We start from the raw sequence: 15,122 nt of genomic DNA on the forward strand, positions 1-15,122 counted from the left end.
GGAGGGAGGGAGGGAGGGAGGGAGGGATGGGGAGAGAGAGGGAGAGAGAGAGAGGAGAGAGAGAGTAGTCAGAGAGAAAGAGAAATTACTTTTCTGTATAAATTCCAGCACTGCTAGTTTCTCCTACTATGTACAGGCCCTTCTCTTTACTGATTACTCTTTTTAGGCCCAATCTTCTTGCAGGGAGCATAACAGAGAGGCATCTTCCTTCCCCTTACTACTTATCCAATGGCAAGTTCTTTAAAACATTTGTAAAAACATTTACCATTTTTTCAAGATGACAAGTTGATGCGTTTTTAAATAAATTAATAATTATTTTAATAAATTTACAATCCATGTCCTATTCCTTCCTCTCCTCCCATTCCCCTCCACAAGATGGCAGGTAATATAAGTTGTATATGTGTTACTTACATGTTTCCATGTTCCTCATGTTTTGAAACAAGATACATAATTCTTACACTAGAGAAAAATTCATCAGTCAGTTTTAGATGCAGGAATTATGGAGTATCTCAAATGTGAAATAACTTTGGCCTGTCCCTGAGATGACCAGTAAGATTCAGCCATTGCCTTTCTTGGCTCGGCTCTTATTGAGCCCCCATGCAAGAGATGACAGAAATATGGTGATCAGTGTTGTCTGAGGTAGACAGTAGAGAGAGGCCTGCGGTATAGTGAATTCTTTCAAACCTCCCTGAACTGGTTCTCTCCCATAGATTGTGTGTTTATTCCTCTTCACAAGCTAGTAAACTTTAGTTGTCTACTATGTGCCAGGCTCTCTGCTAAGTACTTGGCATAGAAATAGCCAACAGACCATCCTTGACCTTAAGGAACTCACAGTCTAATAGGAAAAGATAACAAACAGAAGGAAATTGAAAAGGGTACCCAAAAGGCAAGATGGAGGCTCTCCCAAAGAGGTCCAAGTGGGGAACGAAAGATGTGGCTAGCTTCAGAGATATGGCTAACTTCTTTAAATGTAGACTTTGGGATGATTTCTTTGCTCCTCCTTCCAGCCCTGCAATAGAAATCAGAGGATAAGGAGGATTCTCAGGAGAGTACTCAATCCCACCAAATAATTAGTTTCCTGATGACATATATAATTAACCACATATGTTCCTCATTAAAATATGTCACTGCTATAAAACTCTTTGATATAAGGTCCTTCCCTTCCTTGCTTTCTGTCAATGAAATCTATGGAAATATTGGGGACACTGGGGTGTTATTTTTGCTAGAAAACCTAAGTCAAATTGCATACATATTTGGAACTTATTATATATGCGATATTCTTTATTGATATCTAAACACTTACACCAAACAGAAAGTTCTCATATTAATGTGGAATGACAGTGATCTTTTTTTAGGATTAAAATATATAAATTCAATTTCTTGCTCTGTTATTTATGATTTGTGTTACCTTGACCAAATCCTTTCATATTTAAGACCATCATTTCCTTTATCTATATCCTGGAATATAATTTTTCTAATACTTACCTTAAAGGATTAGTTTAAGGAAAACATTTTTTAAAATCATGAAGCCTTTTGTAATTGTGGGATACTTTAATTTAGTTTTTCATGCTCAGCCTTGTTTCAGCCTAATAACTATGATATGCTAGTGAAAGAGAAACAAATTATGAATTTTACAGATTACTTGAGCCTCAGAACATGAACAAAAATTCATGGGGCAGTTATAGAAAGAACATGTTTGATTGGCTTAAATTTAATTAAATAAAAATAGCCGATAGCTGTGGAGGGAAAGGGGTAAAGGAGTAGGAACACTCCATTTAATTGGAACCAATTTTTAAGAACTTGTTTTTTCCTTGTTTTCCACAGGAGTCCCAGTTGAAAGCTCTGAAGGAGACTGTCCAACTCTGTCTGACTTCGGTTCTACGCAATCAACCTCCAGCTATGAGCCTAATCCCCTCCAAAGTAATGGAGAGGAAGCTGCCATCACCCAGTACAAATGACTCAAAAGTCCCAGCTGCTGTGACAAGTAAAAAGGTACATTTTATTTGGGCTTCTAAAAACGAAATAAGATAAAATACTACTTTGACAGTTTCTCCTGTGAGACCATCAAAGTGGAACCAAGAAGGATTTCAAATTCATTGGAAGATTAAGAAGAATCTAAAAGATCACGCTAACCCTGTTTCTAATAATACCAAAGTTACCTTGAAAAAGTTCTAAAATAGTTTCTTCGCCAAGAGAGATAATTCCTCCCTAAATATTTCAAACTCAGTATTTCAGACTAATTGGATGATGAGCCCAACCAAACTTAATGAAAGGTCAATTACAGAATATTTTTGAAGGGAATTCAGTTTTGTCACTTGCAGTCTATTTGAATCTTGAAAGCAATTTCTAAGTTTTCATAATTAGAATTAGATGAATTAGATATTCAACTTGTAATAGTGGATTGTATTGAAGACTAACCTCGGATCCAGGGTGACATGGATTCAGGTCCTGCTTCTGACAAATACTATCTTTGTGCCTTAGAATAAGTCATTTAAATTCTCACTCCTCTCAGCAACATATTCTAATTTGACTTCAAGGAAGATGCCACTCTACTCTGGTAGAGTGAGCTTCCTCATCTAAGACTTCCTTATACCACATTAATAAATATACCATATATACATATATCCATATATATATATACATACATAATAAAAATAAATAAATTTAAAAATTTAAAAACCCAATTAATAAATAACCATCCTTAAAAAATAGGTGGACCAAGGAGTATTAAACTAAACTAAAAATAAATCCCTGCCATTAATACATTGACTTTAGAAAAGCACAAACTAACATTATGTTGTGTTGCACTTTATTTATTTTCTTAAACTTTCCTCAATTATATTTGTAAAATCCTTATCTTCAGTCAGTATCTGTTCCAAGACAGAGATAAGGTGTTGATATTCATGTTGAGTGACTTGCCCAAAGTTACACAAAACTAGAAGGTTTGGGGCCAGATTTAGACCTGTGTCCTTCCAACTTCAGGCCTGGCGCTCCATCCACTGGGCAACCTAGCATCCATCCTCCCCTCCCCAATGACATTTATTCAGTTTCCAGGTCTCTGGGGAGTTGTGCAGGCATAGGTGGCTAAATATTGGCCCAGTGATCTTATACTTAATTTTACATGGAATTTTCTCTGCAAACGCCTTTGTTTTCTTGTTTGTTTGTTTGTTTTCCTTCCAAAGGGGTCAATATGAATTGTGGCTTAACCCTCATCTGACATCACAAATTCACAATACCTCATATATAGGCTTAATTTTCATGTGATTCCACTCTAAAATTAAATGATATATACAAAGGGGAGAAAACTGGCTTTGGAAAGAGCTGATGATGAAGACGACATGTACCAGTTAAAATTTCTCTTCTTTATTGCTATTTTGACCTTCCTTCTTGTTTCCTTGGATGGGCTTACAGATGGAGATGGTGCTGAAAGGGAAAAGGGCAGATCAGCACAAAATGTCTAACAGGCATAAAACCTCCTATAATACATTTATGTGTGTATCCTGGCCAATTATCCTGCTGTGCCCCGAATCCAGCTTTGTAATTTCACCGAGTAATCTGCAAACAGGTTCCTCAGTCAAAAATCGTTTCACAGACAAGTGTTTCCATTTATCTTATCACTCTGTTAGGTGGCATTACATGCTGCACGTGTAAGAACAGAGCGTGCTGGGGTTTAGGCCAGGCTTTAAAACCAGAAACGTTTTTCCTCAGATGGGAAAGTGTCTATTCCTTTCTGTCAACTTCCCTTCTCTTTGAAAAAGATGCAATCTTCATCCAAATAGCCTATTTCCTGCTAGCAATAGGTGGGGAGGCTATCAGAACTGAACATTTATTCAAAGAGTTGGGAAGAAATTCTCTTGACTCTTGCAGGAGGTCTTGTGAAAGTATAGGGATATTCCAAAGAATGTTCTCAAAATCGCCCATTTAAGAGTATGTGTTATACATGTATGAGTTTATATTGACAGAATGAGAAGTCCTTAAAACTAGGAATTTTTTTTAATTTTTATCATTTTATCTCCCAAATCTAGTATTGTGCCTGACTTATTGTAGGCTCTAAATACATGCTTATTATTTAAGAGCATGTTCATACTCTGTTTAAAGGCATATTATGAAATCTTTTTTTAGAAACTTAGAATTCACCAGGACCTGAGAGGTTATATAGTTCCAAAACGATCTCACCAAAGACCAACCTGTTGCATTCTTAACAAATGGTGATCCAGCCTCTACTTAGAATCCTCCAGTAATGCAGGAATCCCTTATTTTCTCAGTTCCTTTCCAAAGTCGGTAAATATTCACTGAGAGGCATTCTCTTAAAATTCACTTTCTCTTAAAATATTAATTCAATTCAGTGAATAGTTATTGACAAATTAGCTTATATCACAGAATGGCACCTGGAGTTTGGGGAGGAACTGAAAACATACAGCAATATAAAGAATAGATGGGGTACCTAGAGGAGTTTAGAACAGAAGGAGAAGATGTAAGCCAGCACCTGCAGCCTCCTTTGTGTAGTTAGAAATGTTGTACCCCAGGACTACATTCCCTAGAATTCCTTTAGTATTTCCCAGAAGTCCTTTCTTCTCTCCACCATGTTGTGTCCCCATGTTTTATAAATAGTGGGTAACTTCTCGGGAAGGAAGTGGGAAGCTTCTTTCTTTACTTAGGCTATTAATTTCCCTTTACTTCAAGTTATTTTCAATAAATTTTATCTTCAAGGGCTCGGGCACCTGAAAATCCTTCCATTTGTTTTTCTTGTTGTCTGTGACCATCAAATCAAAGGGTTACACAGAGACAAATGTCTGTTCATCATTAGGGATATATTCCTGTTTCTTTTAGTGATGAGAAATGGGGTGGGCTATCTTACAAGAGGGTGAATAATTCCATTAGGAGTTGTCTTTAAGCATAGGCCAGATAACTATGAATTAGAAATATTATAGAAGGGCTTGCTATTAAAGAATTGATTGAAATACATAATTTTTGAGAGTTCTCCTAAACTCAGAGATTCTATTAAGCACCTACCTAATTTGTGTAAGACATTAGGAATTATACATATGAAAAATAACATTGCAAGGTATTGTATTTCCTATCTTCATGCTTTTGCCTGGGCTACCTAGTTTGGAAAACCTCTCCCTTATTGCCTTCTCTTCTTACAGTCTCTAACTTCTTTCATGCCTAACTCAAATTAAAGCTGAAACTAGAATTTTTGATTATGCCCCAAGTTGTTCGTGCTCTACATGCCCCAAATTATTATTATTTTTATTATTATCTTATATTGACTTCTTTGCATATGTATAATTTACCTCCAGTAAGTTGGTAGTTTCATAGGGCAGTAATTACATTTTTTGTCACTGTGCTTTCATCATCTAGGATAATATTTAACACATAATAGTTCTTAATGTATTCTTATCAACTTAAAATTAATGGAATTAACTTAGACTAAACATTGAAACAAAATATTGATCAATGATGAAGTGTTTACTATATATCAGGCACTAGACTACAAACTGGGACATACAAAAGCAAATATAAAACAAATCCTTTCCTTTAAGAAAAGGAAGGCAATATGTCCAATGTATATAAATGTATGTGTCATTAATTTTCAGTTATGTTCAGCTCTTCATGAACCTATTTGGGGTTTTCTTGGCAAACTTACTTGAGTGGTTTACCGTTTCCTTCTCCAATTCATTTTACAGATAGGGAAACTAAGGAAAAAAGGTTTAAGTAATTTTCCCAGGTCACATAGTTCATAAATGTCTGAGGTCATATATGTATGTGTGTTTATATAATCTATATATACTATATATGTTATATTGTTAAATTATTTATATGTAATCCACATATTACATATACAATTATACATATCTACATATAGATATATTGGATAAATGGACTGAAAACATAGTAGATAAATAGATTGAAAACAAGTAGAAATCAGATAACTATGGAGAAGGTATTAATAGTGGGTATCAGGGCAAAGGCAGAGACTTGGGAAAGGCTTTTGCTGGAAATGATTGAATTGAGTTATAAAGACTACCAATTGCGTGGAACAGATACCAGGGGAGAATATGCTTCTTAAAATCAGAGATGGCTAGGGCAGAGGTGCAGAGATGGGAAATGATAAAATGGTTGAAGATGAGCAAGAAAGTCAGTAATAAAAGTCACAGAAGTGGATCATTTATAGACAAATTCAAAAAATAAAATAAAATGGAATGAGGTTATGAAAAGTTTCTTATGCCCAACAGACAGGTTTATGTTTGGTTCTAAAAGCAAAGAGAAGGGGTAACTGGGTGGGTCAGTAGACTGAGAGCCAGGCCTAGAGATGGGAGGTCCTCCATGCAAATTTGGCCCAAATATGACCTTGGAGACCTCCTTTAAGGTAGTAGTGACTCTAGTAATAAGAAGTTTGGAAGAAGAGTGGGATAGAGAGAAGCCACAGAGATAATGAATAGTGATACCAATACACAAATATTATAGACGAGAATATGTTTGAGGGAATAAACAACATAAAATGATATAAAAAAGTGGAGAGGTGACATTGTTAGCATAATATTATTGATCCTTTAACCAATAGTGAGAAATGAATGGCTAATACTCAAGATTGTGCTTTCATTATTATTTGTTATTTTGGTTCTGATATTTCTTTGATTCCAACACAGGTTTTCAGCTAATTATTTTCTCCTACACTTCTTTTTCTGTCATTTTTAAAGCCATTCTCTTCACCAGTACAGCAAATACATCATAGCATTTAATAATTTTAGAATGAAACAAGTTCTTTGGAGCATATCCATACTTTAAAATTCATGAACATATTAAATTTGGAGCTAAGAGGAAAAGGTTTCCTCTTAACCATGTGGAAAAAATGGCGTGAGGTCATCCAATTAGTCAACTAATGAGGTTTATGAAACAGATCACTGTAATAATACATTTCATCTCATCCCGGGTTGTTTTAGCATGTTTATATAGATATGAATCCAAATTCAGGAATCATTTCACCCTCTGCTCTCACATAGTGTGGTTCAGCAATGCAGAATGTACCAGCTGTTCATTGTCAAGAAGAACATTTACTGCTGTCGCTTGTGCTGATCCTCCACCTACAAATCTCTCCTTCCTCCTTTTAGCTTGTTTACATATTTTGCCTTTGCTTGTAGATCGCTTCCTCTTTATCAGCTTTCCTGATTTTTCTATCTCACACTAATTTTGTCTCATCTCTTTCTATATTTCTGTTTTATTTTCTAGTTATTTCTCCTAGTTTGTAGGCAGAGGACATATGTTCAAATTCTGTCTCTGATATTTATGACCTCTGTGGTCTTAGGTCATTTACTTAACTTATCAGAGCCTTATTTTACCCATTTGTAAAATGAAAGATGACACCCCTTGCTAAATTTATGATACTTAGGTTTTAGCTGAGTTCAAAATTTACTTGGCACTCTAATCGGTTACTAGTTTGAGCCAATTTTTCTCTTGGTTCTCTGTTTACTCTTTATCAGCTCATAGAGGTTTTCCCAGTTTCCTTTGAAACTCTCTATTATTGTCATATTTATGGTACAGTATATTTCATTATATGATTATACCCACAATAGTTTATCCACATCCCAGATGAGCAAGACATGACCAGATAACCATTCATCTGGGAGAAAATGATTTTTTGCTAGATTTCAAGATCTATATGAGTCAACAGTGTTTAAAGATAAAGAAATTTTAAGCTGCATTGAATCAAACTGTCCAAGAATATGGAGGTAATAGTATTCATTGTGATAAGTCCCAAAAGAATAATATTCTCTGTTTTCAATAGCAGACTTTAAGAAGAATATTAATAATCTGAAAAGCATCCACGATGGTCCAGAGACTCAATTCTATGCTATCTCAGTTGACAATTTGAAGCAATTGGGCATTGAGAAGCAAGGTGGTGCCCTGGAAAGAGGGTTGTATCTAGAGTCAGGAACAACCAAGTTCTAAATCAGCTTCATAAACTTACAAGCTGTGTAACCCATGGCAAGTGAGTCACTTAACTCTTATTTGCCTCAGTTTTATCATTTGTAAGAAATTCCAAACCACTCAAGTATCTGAATGTCTGAACAACAACAATCCTGGAGAAAATATGACTTGAGGTGGAGGAGACTAGAATGGGAAATGAGAACTACCTTTAAGGACCTAAAGGGTATGTTGAATTATTAAAGACATTATACTTATTCTTCTTATGCCCAGAGATCATAAATAGGCTCATTTAGGCTTTTTAAAAGAAAAAAAAAAGAAAAAAATATCTGATCTATCCTGGCAATATTCCCCTTGCATAGGTTGAATTAGTTGGCTTCTAAAATCCCTTGGAAAGTTTCTGTGTTGATGATAGAATTATTTCTGTTGCATTCATATCTCCAGAGATTAGTGCAGTAAAATATACCTTTTTGGTATTTAGTCCTTCCAGGCATGTCCAACTATTTGGGCTTCAAACTGTAGAAGTTGCCAATTTCTGTGGGATTATTCCCTTTTTGCCAGCCAATTTAGCCCTGTGAAAGCTAAGTCAGATAGCCACCATATCTGGACTGAGAGGGATTCTGTTAATAGCAGTTGCCAGGAACTTGAACTGCCAAGGGAGGGGGATGAGAAAGAATTCCATCCACTCATTCCCCTTCCCCCTGCTAGAGAGGTTTTGCAGCCAGGGGCTTGGAGCCTGCTGAGACCTCATTGCTAACTGGTCCCATTTTTACACACTTGAACTTCCTGACTCCAGGCCCAGTGCTTGATCCTCTGTACTATCTCTCTGCCCTACAATGTACTCGGTGAGTACTTAATGCATTTAATAGAATGTAGTGAGTTATATTTCAATCTAAGATACTTTTTTAAATGAACAGCTTGGATATCATCTTCTTTAACACCATTTAAGATCAGAGCATTAAATCTATCATTAATAATTGGTCTTGTAATGACTCAAGAATGTGTGGGAATTTCCTGATTTAGACTTTAGTGATTCCCAATGAATAATTCATGCTATGTCCATGAAATGAATAGCATATAATTATTGTTTTCCCTGCCATGTCACATATGACAATAATAATAATTAGGATGTCATTGTGGAAGAGACCGGCATATCTCAGACAACATCAGGAAAATCCAATTGTTTCATTACCTTCGCTATATCTAGGTTAATATAATACAAAAAATCCTCTTCTGTACAACAATATTAAAACTTTGCATGGGTTTTCTGTTGTGACCATAATCCTTATCCTGAATTCCTTCTAATTAGATTGTTAAGCTTCTTTAAGAAAGGGACTGTTTGTTTGCTTGTGCTTTTCCAAGTACCAGATTAATATTAATTGTTTTATGAATATCCCCTCTCATTCTCTCTCTATTTTCCTTCCCTCCTTTCTTCTTTCATCTCTTCCTCCATCCATTTCTTCCTTTCTGTTTTCCTATACATCTACCTATCTATCCATTTATCTATCTATCTATCTATCTATCCAAAAATGTCTTAAATATATTTCATACTTCAAATTTCAGGTAATTCTAATACATTTAAATTCAGAAAGCTCTGTGAATTGTGCTATCTAATTAGTCACATTTCCCTATAAATGAAGTATTTGAATAAAAATTATATTTAGTCTAATATTTGTTAAATTTTAAAAATATTTACTGAATGTGATACCTATTTAAAAGAAAACATCCATAGATGTTGTCCTGAGCTGAATAATAATAGCACCTATGATGGTTCCTGGTAAAAAGAAGTCTAATTTACAGGTGAAATAGTAGAGAAAGGGCAAATAAAACACGTCTGTGCTATGGGGCAGCCCACTGCAGTTGGAGTTAAAACTATCACCAAGTCATTGTCTGTCCCTTAGGAAAAGAGCCTTGCTGCTTTGGAGCTTTTGTTTCCTGATCTGTGATATGAAAAGGGTTGACTTAGATCTTCAGTAAGGTCACCTCCAATTGTTAAATGCTGTGGTTTCTGAAACAGCCTCACTATTTTGTTCTGTTAGACTAGTGTGGTTTCATACTTGTTTTTACTGGATGGGTATGTAATTGGCTTTCCTGTTTTATAAAGAATGAATGCTAGCTGATTGTTTTGCTGACTATATTTATTAGAAAAGTTTTCTTTTTAAATTTAAGAGGTTTGGAAAGAGAAAATAGAAATTTATTCTAGTTAAAGAATTTTGATTATTATTTTTTAATCGCCAAATTCTTGCTTAAAACTTGTGAAATATCAAATTAATAAGTGATGGCTCAGATTCAAATGGGAGAAGAGGTGATTGGATACTTTTGCTGTAAAAATCAAAAATGACAGAAGAAAGCTATTTTTCTCCTCTCAAGAAGTCTAGTCAATGCAGATTTTGAAATCAGTTCTCCAAGTTGTTTTTTTTAATAGAATTAAAATGTAGGGGTCCATTGGCTAAATCTAAGATTTCAGCTATCTTCTGCACAAGACTTGAGAAATAAGACCATATTTTGATCTAATACATTCCCTTCACCCATGTCAAATAATGAATATAATCTTCTCATCATCTTCTTAGACTCTTCCCCTACTGAGAAATTTCTTGGCTCAGCTTTATTGCTTTTCTTCCCCCAACTACGTCTAGTCAATTCCAAAGTGTAGCTAAAATTATTTTAAAATGATTGATTGCATTTTAAGAATCCCATTTACTATCTGCTCCTTTAAGAAGCAGAAGGAATTGGAAGGGCAAGAGGGGTGAGAGCTGACAGAGGCTGTTCATTCTATTGAAATGTCGGCTATGGGAGCATATTTTGAACACAGAAATCTCTCTTTCTGAAGCAACCTGAGCTGTCCATCCCAAACTGACTTCAATGGCTTTTTCAGTTATAATGAATCTTTTATTCCCATGATCTTTCCATTTCTGTTTATAATATAGTAGTTAGGGATCTGGAGTTAGAGTTGGAATCTCTGGGTTCCATTCTCGCCTGTGATATTAGCTTTGTGACCGTAAGAAATTACTGAATCCCACTGAGTTTAACATACTTTATAAAATGGAGAATATTTTGATTGCTTCCTTCATAAGGCTATTGTAAGCCTCAAATCATACAATCTAAACAAAGTGACTGAAAAGTTTTAAAGTTCTATAAAATTTAATATTTCTAGAATCTAATCTTTTTAATGAAAATATTTCTCTAGCCAGATTCCAAAGTCAGCTAACTTTAGAAACCATGATGTCCCCAGATAAGGAGAAATCGGATAATAAAGCTATATAAGCAATAATAATAAAAAGTTTCACGGATGAAAATAAAATAGTAAAACAGATCAAATCAGACCCTGAAAATCATCCCAAGACATATTTAGTTAATGAATATTATTATCTAATTTACAATGAGTACAAAAGCACTCAAAGCATGATAGTTATTTTCCCCCCCTCCAGGATTATATGTATCTATACTCTCTCAAGAAGAAAAGATATCCTAAAGCTAGGAGGTAGAGCTAACATCATGTGTGTCACTTGTTATTGCAGAAACAGTATCCCAAAATGTAGGACTTGGAAGATACATCAGTAGCCTTCCAGGCCAACACACATTAAATGAGTTGCAAGTCTTTATACCCCAAAAGTTATCATCTGGCTTGTACGTAAAGGGCTCCAATAATTGATTCATTGTCTATGGAATATTTATTACACAAGTGAATCAAATAGTTATTTTTCTAACTGAATAAAGCTATCATCATATATTTGGCATGATCTCTATACATAATAGCATTAACAATAATACCTCTTATTATTTATAATATGGTTAAATATAATGTTATTTTGATGGAGATAGAAATGGCAAACCATTCCAGTATTTTTGCCAAGGAAGTCCCATGGAAGAAAGTTCATGGGGTCACTTAAAGTCAGATATGAATGAATAACTAAGCAAATATTGTTATAATAATGAATCAGAAATTATAAAACTTATTATAAGCAATATCATTTCAGATAAAAACTTTTAAGACAGAAATTATTATTAATTGTATTAGGATCACTTTCATAGATTATATATCTAATGAAAACATTCTAACATATATCACTCTCCTTATATTATTCATTTATATTAAATATTTTGGTACCTTTCACATATGAAAAACTTTCACTTATTTTTATATATGAATAAAATATTTAGATGTAACTTTATCATTTTTAAGTTTACTGAAAACATCTTTGATAAAACTCCATTAGCAATAAGGAAAATAATTTAGACTCCAATCTATGCCTACATGGTTTTGATATTAGCCGCGTTTATATATTTTAGAACCTTTTTGTCTTATGAAGCTTATAAATTATGAGTATTTGATTTGGTGACATGTATCAAAATCTTTGTTCTTAAGGTTTATTTTTTAAATAACTGAACTAAAAGAATATCATTTGGAAACAGAAGATTCAGATGGATAAAATAGTTTTCTTCAAAACCACTAGAAGCAACTATGTAGTGCAGTTAGCAGTTCATTAAACTTAAGAGTTTGGAAGTACTCGGATATGGCAAGTCATCTAAATTCTAAGGCCTCAATCTTCTGATCTCTAAAATGGGAGTAATAATGAGCCTTATCCCTCGTTTACTCTGAAAATAAAATGAGATCATAGTCATAAAGTTCTCTGCAAACATCAAAGAGCTACATTCAACTCCTCAATTTGTGTGCGTGGGGGGGAGAAGTGGGTCGTAACAATCTTGGAAAACTGCAAGAAAATAAAAAAAAAGCAAATGCTGATACATTGAACCTATGGAAAAATGGCAGTTAGATTCATGGCTCCTTAAACTGTAAATTTTTGCTAGTTATGGCTAAAACTATATTTTTCTCCATAAACTTCTTTATAACAACATTAACTTTGATAACATGCACTTTTCCTAACACAATAACCACTAAATAACTCATAAATTTTAGGGGAGAGGAGAGGCAACCCTGGATCTGATAGGAAGGGGTAAGAGCAGTGATTGCAGAAGAACTTTGTGATACAAAAAGGACGAGGCCAATCTGCCATCCCTCATCTTTTCTGCTGTGTGGCTGAACTGTTCCCCAGTGAAAATCACCTACCTTGAGGACACCCCAGACAACCCCAGCTCTGAGTTCAGAGCTCTGCATGGGACACCTCTCTGCAGGCCAGATATACTTCAAGGGAAGCAAGGGAGTTGGTAGGATAACAGATTTAGATTTGCAATAAAGAGAAAACAACAACTTGAAATACAACCATCCCCTACCCCCAAAAGAAATAACAAATTTTCTATCAATTTGAATTACACAAAAATATAACAGATTTTCTGTGGGGAAAATGAGTCCTCCCTCAAAGGAGATCTCCTAGCTAAAATTAAATTGTTTTATGTCAAATCTATCATGAAAAAGACTCTTGTTATAATAGAATTGAGCTGGGTATCCTCAAGACTCCCTTCCAATCCAAATTCAATGATTCAATAGATCACACTGCTAGTGTATAACAAAATGGGACTATTCCCACATTCAGTGTTCTTTCTTTTAATTCATATTGTGTTCCCTGTTCCCTTAGAGATGCTGATTTTGAAATTCTGAGGTGTGATTTAATAGGGGCTTCTCACTTATGTAGTAAGAGGGAAATGAGTTGTTCATCCTTCATGTTTGAAAAGGAGCAATGAGTGTATGGGGAGATGTCTTGACTGGTGCAAGTGGGAAGTCTAGAATGTATTACTCCCAGCATTTCCTTTTGTTGATTACTAGAAAATCTCCAAGTACTAAAACAGAAAAGAAAAACTGGGACAGGGAGGCACAGTTGATCAAGTTATGAACTGATCCAAATGCTATGGAGAGCGCTTTAGAACTCAGTACAAAGGACATTAAAACAATGTAGACCCTGATATCCAGCCATGTCACATTGTCTTTATCTGAAAGAGATTTTTAAAAAGAAAAAAATCTCTTTTTGCAAAAAAATGTTAATAGCAGCTTTTTTATGGGGTGGCAAAGAATTGGAAATAAAGGGGATGCCTGTCCATTGGAGTATAGGAAATACTGTATTATAAGAAATGATGAAAAGAATGGTTAAAAAAAAAACTTTAAAAAACCTACATTAATGGGTGCAGAGTGAAGTGAGCAGAACCAGGAGAACATTTTTTTTACTTTAGTTATTATTAATAAAAATTTTTAAATGTAATACTTAGTTATTGTATCTTAATTTTAATCTTTACACTGGCAATGGGTAGATGTGTGTATGTGACATAATTGATAGGTCATCCACCTGGACAGAGAAACAGGAAACTAGTTTGGTAAGAAATTTTCTTTGAGAGGCAGCACCAAGATGGTAGAGGAGAGGCATGGGAAAGCTTGAACCTCTTTGGGCCTCTCCAACCCACCTTAAATAATGCTTCAAAAGGAGTCCTGGAAGGACAGAACAAGCAAGGAGATAGAATGAAGCCAATTTCTTGAAGAAAACAGCTTGGAAGGTAGGCTGAGAAAGTCTGTTTCCTGGGGTTAGAGGGGAGCAAAGCCCCCAGCAATGCATGGCTTCCCCCAGGAGGACCAGCACAAACCAGCTGCACGTCCTCCCACCCAGCCCAACTACTCCAGATTCTGATCCTGTGTCCAAGCCAATGGCGAGACCAGGAGACCCTGCCTAAGCCAATAGAAGAACACTCCACGGCCCCCCGTGGAGGTCTTATCCCTAGCCAAAGCCTACAGGGAGGTTCCAAAGCCTAGCAAAAGGCAGTCTGGGGTGAGGCAAGCCATTGCAAGCTTTAGGGGAATCCCAGAGCCCCAATCCAAGCTGGCATGTAGGCACAAAGGCCCATTTCAAGGTGTCCTTCAGTGTGTTTGGTCACTCTAAGCCCAGAATGAGTCCTGAAGATCCTGCACAAGTCTAAGGGGATCCCTGAGCCCCAACACAATATGGCACACAGTGCTCTGAGCACAAGAGGCCTCAAAGACTTCGAGGAGACTGAATCATCCATGGCAGGTGACATTCAGAGCTCCCAGCTCACTGTCTATCATACCACCCAGAAAGAATGAATAATTGCAGAAACCCTGAACTAGAACTGGAGAGCACCAAGGAAAAACTGAAATTTCAGTGAGTGACCCCTCTACCTTTAGTATAGAGCCCACCTTTAAGGAAAAAAAAGTAAAAGAAAAAGTCTGGTGACATGAGCAACAGCTCCCCCCACCCCACCCCACCCCACCCCCACACATGAAACATGCCCCACCC

General features: G+C 35.6%; 1 protein-coding gene across 1 annotated transcript in view; it reads left to right on the forward strand.

The window, feature by feature from the left end:
* The window catches only part of LUZP2 (leucine zipper protein 2), a 404,324-nt gene that overhangs the window by 277,382 nt on the left and 111,820 nt on the right, over positions 1–15,122 (forward strand). The window contains exon 6 of the mRNA XM_044681277.1: positions 1,825–1,992. Within this exon, the coding sequence (XP_044537212.1) occupies positions 1,825–1,992 (168 nt within the window). The remainder of the gene's footprint in view (positions 1–1,824; positions 1,993–15,122) is intronic.

Source organism: Gracilinanus agilis, chromosome 6, assembly GCF_016433145.1.
Source record: "Gracilinanus agilis isolate LMUSP501 chromosome 6, AgileGrace, whole genome shotgun sequence".
NCBI lineage: Eukaryota > Metazoa > Chordata > Mammalia > Didelphimorphia > Didelphidae > Gracilinanus > Gracilinanus agilis.